Source organism: Nanorana parkeri, unplaced genomic scaffold (assembly GCF_000935625.1).
Source record: "Nanorana parkeri isolate BGI_ZX_2015 unplaced genomic scaffold, ASM93562v1 scaffold97, whole genome shotgun sequence".
NCBI lineage: Eukaryota > Metazoa > Chordata > Amphibia > Anura > Dicroglossidae > Nanorana > Nanorana parkeri.
This window is the reverse complement of record NW_017306365.1, coordinates 812572-819778: the sequence shown is the minus strand read 5'-3', so window position 1 is coordinate 819778 and position 7207 is coordinate 812572. Positions and strand designations below refer to the sequence as shown.

Here is a 7207-nt window from a genome sequence, read left to right as displayed (position 1 = left end):
CGGCGGGTTTACGTATAACCCTGCCGCTCTGCTCACTGCAGTCAGAGACTCGGGGCTCGGCGGCAGAGGACGGAACCAAAGGAGAGAGGTAAGTGCAGGGGGGAGGGAGAGAAGGCTGCACACTGTTTACATGTGAAATCGGAGACATCGCCTATTTCACATGTAAACGAAAAATCGTCTGCCTCACTCTATGTTTAGTCCTGCTTGTACAAAGCAGGACTGAATGTAGAGAGGGCAACTTCCCCACAAGGACACCGCTGCCGCCCCGAGGCCGGGCCTCGGTGGCCTTGTGGGGAATCCGGGCCTGGATCTACTTGCGGATATTTCAGTAGCAGGGATTTAGCTTGTATATTGTTGTTAGAGCCCAGAGTTCGGTTTTAAACTCCATATATCTGAAAAATGAAAGGAATGGTTGTACCACACCAACCAATGTTTGGTATGCACAGAGATGTACCCTGAGAAGAAATATATATCTGATTCCAGAGAATGTCAAGACACGCACATTGCTCTTTATACATCAGCAGTCTTGGTTTTTTTAACCTCCATATAGTTCAATTCTTAATAATACAATGTAATAGAATAACTGGCAGTTGAGATATAACTTTTTTTTAGCTAATTGTTTTATCTTTCTTTCAGGGTGTTGTGGGTGGAGTGACTGGCATAATTACCAAGCCTGTAGAAGGTAGGTACATTATGAATCCCGACACTGGCATTTTCCCCATGCTGTTCCTGGATATTGGAATGTATACAAATTGTGTTAGACTGTGCGAATATTCCATAATTGCTTATTTGACATGACTGCTTGGCAACTCTGCTAGAAGCAATGGGGGAATAGTTCAAATTACTGTGGGAGATAGAGACATTCTTTATGGCAAACAGATGGCTTTAGCTGGTTTGAGAGGGGAGATCATTTACGTGCTATAATGCTCTGTAGAGTTTAGGAATGCTTGCTATATGCATGCTACAGATGAGGAATGTTTTGAAGCCAAGTAATTTTCAAATGATTTATTCTAATGTACTGATCGATTTGTGGCTTCCTGTCAAAGAAAATGAGAGTTCGTTAACTGCTTTATTTTATTTGTACAGAAAAAGGAATTCTGGCATATATTAGGGTTTATTAAGAGCAAGTAATCTTAAATTACATCTATATAAAGCATTTACAGGCAATAAATACAAATGTTTCAGGATCCCATCAGATTTCTGGGACAAACTTTTCTTGCACACAGCTGATATCTTGTAGACAGTCATTGTGTAATTAAACTATAGTCAACCTTTTAAAAAAGCCTTCCTTAACGTGGCTCATAACCTAGTGCAGACCGCTTACTCCAGTCCATTTTTTTTATGGGTTAGAATCTCTATTAGTTTCATACTGCTGGCTTTGTCCATGTTGAAGAGATTTCCCATTACCTCTTTCACTGGGCCAGAAAGTAAGGAGAATATACTCAGCATGAATGAAGACAACAATGAAAACCTGACCTAGGTTTTAAAGGAAAGTTCCAACTTCCTTCTTTTTTTATTTTTGATTACCTTTCACACTACTTTTTCAAAAAGAAAAAAAGGTCAAACTTTGCCTACCTTCTCCACATCCCAGCTTCCTTCTTGGTCCAGCACCGGCATTGCCAGTCCTCTTTGGGCTCTGGGATTGCATTATCACGTAGGCTGGAATCACAGTGCTCAAAGTCTGAACGGCGCTCACATGTCATTACATGAGCACCTCTCTGTCTAGGAGGAATGTGTGCCCCCCTCCTTCTAGGTCACCATACCAGCTAGAAAACTGCAGGAAAAAGGTTTGTTTAGGGGTTTTTAATAAGAGACCCAAGATTGTCTTGGGGGTTGGTTTAGGTGGTGGGGTGGGCACCCATAGCTCAAGTTCTGCTTTAACCCTTTTCCACTCTAATAAGAAATTGTGCTCTATACTCGTCTGTGTGTGCCTGCTGAATAAATTTTTCCTTACTTCTTGTGCCTTTTACCTCTGTCGATGGTACAGAAAGTGAAAAGATTCCTGCTCATTGCTGAACCTTAAAGAGGTCTTATAGTATATTGTAGTGTATTACTATATATCTTAAAGTCAAACATATTTAATATTTTGGATAGAGTAAGCAGTGGTGAAAATTCTGTCCCACTTTTCATTTGTTGCCATCTGTGTGCCATTGCGGAGTTTCCCTTCACTTAATGACAAAAGAAGTGAGAGCAAAACCTGGCTTAAGTTTTAGTTTAGCCTTGTAAAATATTGTGCGATATACATCTTATGTATCTTTATACATATACTGTATAGTAACTTGCACATGCTTATCTGTAGCTCTTTAAATAATTATATTTGCCTATATTATAGTGATCAATCCTATACCTTTCTTTTCTTTATTACATACAGGAGCCAAAAAAGAAGGAGCTGCAGGGTTCTTCAAAGGAATTGGAAAGGGCCTTGTTGGTGTTGTGGCAAGGCCTACAGGTGGAATCATTGACATGGCAAGCAGCACCTTCCAGGGGATTCAGAGGTATGAATGTTCCATAGAAAAGGAGAAGCACAGCCACCACTGATTTCATATCCAGTGTCAGGACTGAGAGATTAGTCTAGCATAAAGAGACATGATAATAATATGCGTCTTCAGCTACTCTGTTCAAAAGCTCCTTCTTCAGGCTTGGCAGGCTTAATAACAAAATACAATATTCTAATTTGGAGAGAAACAAAAACATGTTGGGGTAGTCACATGTACATCTAACCTGTGTTTTATGTATATTAGCAAGTGTTTGTTGGTTGCTTCTGCATGCTCCATATGGTTAATTTGCAAAGGGTTTGCACCCTACATTGATCTGTTTCCACTGCTTATTTAGGATTTGGCTGACATAGCATCAATCATGCTTTTGCTAAGCAGAATGTCACTCATTGACTTGTCCTGGCAAACACCCCTCTCCATCTCAGAAAACCTTTTTTTTTTTTTTCTTGACCCAGTACTGGTTGGTTTCTGCCCAAACTACCCCACTTAGTTTTGCTGACTTGCATTTGGCTTCATTTCAACTTAAATTGTTCAGTCAGGAGACTTTTACTTTTTTAAGAGCCCACTAGAAAAGGTTTACAACTTTTCAGCATGCTCATCTTCCCAAGGAGAGCTGCTTTTGATACTTCATTGAGCATTTACCATATTAAAAGATTACAATACAGCAACCCTTCTTACTAGCTGTGTCCTTTTTTTTTTTTATATGGGAAAAGGGTGTCACTTAAAGGTGAAACATTTTTAGGGTGCAGTCAAATGTAGTACTCCGTTCACTTGATCTTACGGCTGGAAGAGGCTAGAAGTGGAAGGTTTTTTTTTCCGCTGTTGATGGGTTTACTATTCGTGTTGTCCATAGTTTCTCATATTTGTTCGCACAACCTTTGTAAGTGTAGGGGGCTGAGGGTAATGACAGATTGGTGTTTATAAACTTTTTCCAGAGAAGTACTATGTAATAGTAATAGAAGGACTATGTTGTTTCCATCTCATGGTTATCGACTTTCTTCCATAATGAATGAGCAATCCAAGGTGTGTCCTCTCAGAGTTAGTAGGGGTTAGGTCTTTTACCAGCCCTAACAGGTATTTTTTTTCTTCAGGAATCAAGGTTGAAGATTAGAGTTCATTTTTTTTCAGTTTGTGGGCTCTGTGTAAGAACAGTGTCACCTAGTTTATGGATTTAGTGCATTTGGCTGTGGGTTTTTATTTTTTGCCTTTTACATTAGTAAATTTACTTTACTATTTGCTTGTAATTAAACAGCTGGACAGCGGCTTCTTTGATGCGGGTGGGCGTTTTTAAATGTCTCTTTTCCCGCTCCACTCGTGCCCTCCACTAGGCGGAGCGCACGAGTGGAAATCTGCCTGAAATGTAAACAGCCAGCAATGGCCACACCCTTTAAAGACGCCGATCGCTTGTATTATGCGGGTGTGTGCCCCCCTCCGTCGCTGGCGATCCCGAACTCCTCTGTGCGGACCTTTACCCATATCGTTAAAATAACAACAAAGTCTTCTTTAAAAATGTTTAGTAATGACAATCTACAAACAGATACTTATATATAATTACAGGCATTTTATTCTTTGTATACCTTATTTCTCTTTTCTTCCTTCTGTGGCCATTTTTACTAAAGACAGATTAATCCATGTCCCTTTACTTCCTGGAACTTTGGCACATGTGACTAGGACATGTGACCATGCACATCATCTCAGGGGAGGAAATTGCCTTTCCCTGAGATCCCATGAGATCCCATGAGATTACAGATGAGATTTCACGTAAATGGTCTGCTGATGTAACATTGCCAGGATGCAATGCTTGGGCACGATGACATCATTTGTGCCAAAGTGGACCAGGAAGTAGATGAACTCTATCTGTGAGCAAATGAAAAACCTGTTTCTTTAACTAATGCATGTAATATGATTTTATATCAGCATGCAGAGCTGCTGATGTAATTTTTTGTGAAAGGTCCACTTTAAAAGAATTTAGCAGGTGAAGATTCTGCAAGTTTAAACTATCTTGTATTTCATTGCTAATATTTCCTTTATCAGTCTTTGACATTATGCAACCAATTCATCTGCTTGCTGCATTTTATTTTTTACACAGTCCTCTCATTTAGTCTTGCCATTCTTTTATACCTGTCATACCCACAATGCTGTCACTAACGTGGTCCTCGCATCTCTTCACAACTTCACTGTTTCGTAATTTTCCAGCTTAAACTCATTGAAGATGCTGCTACTAGGTTTCTTCTAATTACCACATGTGCGTCATTTTCCACCCCACAGCTCTTTTCTATTTGCAATGTTTTAATAGCCAATTAGGATACATTTTGATACAGTATGTTATGCATTTTACCCTCGGAGCCATACATAATTCTTGCTCTGTCAAGATTGTATTTGCAGGCCTTCTTGGAATCTCTTCCTTGATTCTTCAAATTCAAAAAGTAATTACTGAAGACGTTTACTATACTATAGCTCTTCTTGGTTCACTGTTCTTCCATCTTCAGTGCCAATATGTTTAATCCATGCCCTCAACGCACCAGTGAATTTATGAAACCAAAAGACTTCTAATCTACCAGCATGCCCAGTCTGTGTGTGTGTCTCTTATGTTCTGGATATTTCATGTAGATTGTAAGCTTCATGGAGCAGATTCCTAGTAGCATTTGGTTTGTGTTTGTCTAATGAATGTATGTCTGTCTTTCAAAAGCTTGTTTCAAATGACTCATTTCTGTACAGCTTTTCCTGTGAGATACTCTGACAAATGTTTTAAACATCTCCAAAGCAAATAAATGCAATGTGTTGAAGGATGTGTAATGATTGTAAAGCCATTTAACGCCTGCCTGGCCATCTTTCTAATGTGGCCCATAGATGGGTTGATCACAAAAGCTCTGTTATTTGGTCATTCTTTAAATAGCTTTAAGTTTGATTAACAACCTAATGAGAACTTGCCACTACTGGATATTCTATATATGAGTTTACAGATTTTCACTTATTGAAGAGCCTGAAAAAAGGCTCAATATCTGTGTTACTCAGGACAACCAGTTACTGTTTAATTTGATATCTTAATGGGGTATCTGATCGCTGTGGGAAACGCAGTTCCCTTTTCAGTCAGTTTTAGAAGTGAGGTATATGTACTTGATCTCCTGGTGCGGGACCTGTGTAAAGGACTTCTACGTACCTGATCCCCAATCCCGCTGGCTCCAAGTCTGGCACCTGCAGCCTCTTACTTTTTCTGCTCTTGTGGTGGGGTGCCCTTCACCATATCCGTAAACATAAATGACCAGTTAACCCTAACCATGTCGGATCACATGCAGGATCACATGCAGGATCGCATACATTTAAACGGAGCCTTAGAGTGCTGCAAGGGCAGTTTTTTTGGGGTTTTGTTTTTACCAGGAGATAATTAAACCCTGCTATGCGAGAAAAACAGTTTGACATTCTCGCTACTTGCTTGGCATTCTGACTTCACTTGGTGTATGCTCGTTTTATGTCTTTGATTTAAGAAGCGATGACGTCTTAGACAGCTAGAAAGCATTTAGCAAAGAAAAACCTTTTGTATCTCTCATGACAGCTTTCCTTGAAGATGTTTTTGTCTACATTTTTACTTTTAAAAACTTACAAAGACAACATGATTAGAAGACTTGGCTAATAAGGTTTTTTTCATAAAAATTTCTTAGGATACCAATTACCAACAATGTTTGTACAGATTTTGTTTGGAAGAACATTTTTTGAGTGCTTGGGAGAAAGCTGGAGACTTAGTAATGCTAAGAGAAAAATTGACTTGTCAGTATCCAGCTACAACCCATTCTGTACAGTAAATAAAATGATCTAATGTAGGTTATTTAAGTATAATATTTCTTAGAAGAAAAGCTGCATTCTGTTTTCTAAGGTTCTGCTAAGGCTGCAAGTTAATTTTAACTGCTGTGACTTCAGGTAAACAGCTAACTGACATAAATACAGTTAGCGGAAATCTTAGTAAAGTGCTTTCATTTTGTCAGATGCAGCTCACCCTTTTAACCCACAACTTTTTTTTTTCCGTATGTCTTCAGAGTGGCAGAATCTACAGAAGATGTATCTCCTCTACGACCTCCTCGTTTCATTCATGAAGATGGAATAATTAGACCATACAATCGAAGTGAAGCTCAGGGCCTGAACTTATTTGAGGTATGTTCGGGAAAGGTATATTGTGTTAGCAGTGGTTGACTTGTATCTATGTGTATCCTAGTATCAGGACTTCATATCAGGACTTCCTGATCCTAGTATCAGGACTTCCAATGCCCTTATATCATTATAAAGCTGTAACATGTATTAATGTTGAAATTATTGATTTCTATGAAGAACTGTCTCACTAAAACCATGAATTAGGGCAAGGATGGAGGCCTTGTGTAATTATAAATATTACCTGTCCACACTGCACCAACAGTTTTCATCAGTAGCCTTTTATATAAAATGAATTTCCATAAGGAGCAATGATTGGCTTTAAATGACTATATGCAATTTGTTGATCTCTGCTGCTTTGTGGAAGTTCACTTAGTAAAAAAAAATTGTCAGCAGCAAAATCCGTCTGGGCATGGGCAAAAACTAGCCATTGCAACCAGTTCAGTATGATCCATCAATGACATAGAAGAAGCTTTTATGGCTTAGTTTATTTTTCTGACATGGTTACATAGCAAACACCCCTCCCGCCCACCCACGTACCTGAACCATGGGGTTCTTCTCCCACAGGCTGA

General features: G+C 39.2%; 1 protein-coding gene across 1 annotated transcript in view; it reads left to right on the top strand.

The window, feature by feature from the left end:
* Positions 1 to 7207, top strand: part of VPS13C (vacuolar protein sorting 13 homolog C) — a 225912-nt gene that overhangs the window by 200930 nt on the left and 17775 nt on the right. The window contains exons 80-82 of the mRNA XM_018552762.1: positions 637 to 682; positions 2372 to 2495; positions 6527 to 6641. Of these exons, the coding sequence (XP_018408264.1) occupies positions 637 to 682; positions 2372 to 2495; positions 6527 to 6641 (285 nt within the window). The remainder of the gene's footprint in view (positions 1 to 636; positions 683 to 2371; positions 2496 to 6526; positions 6642 to 7207) is intronic.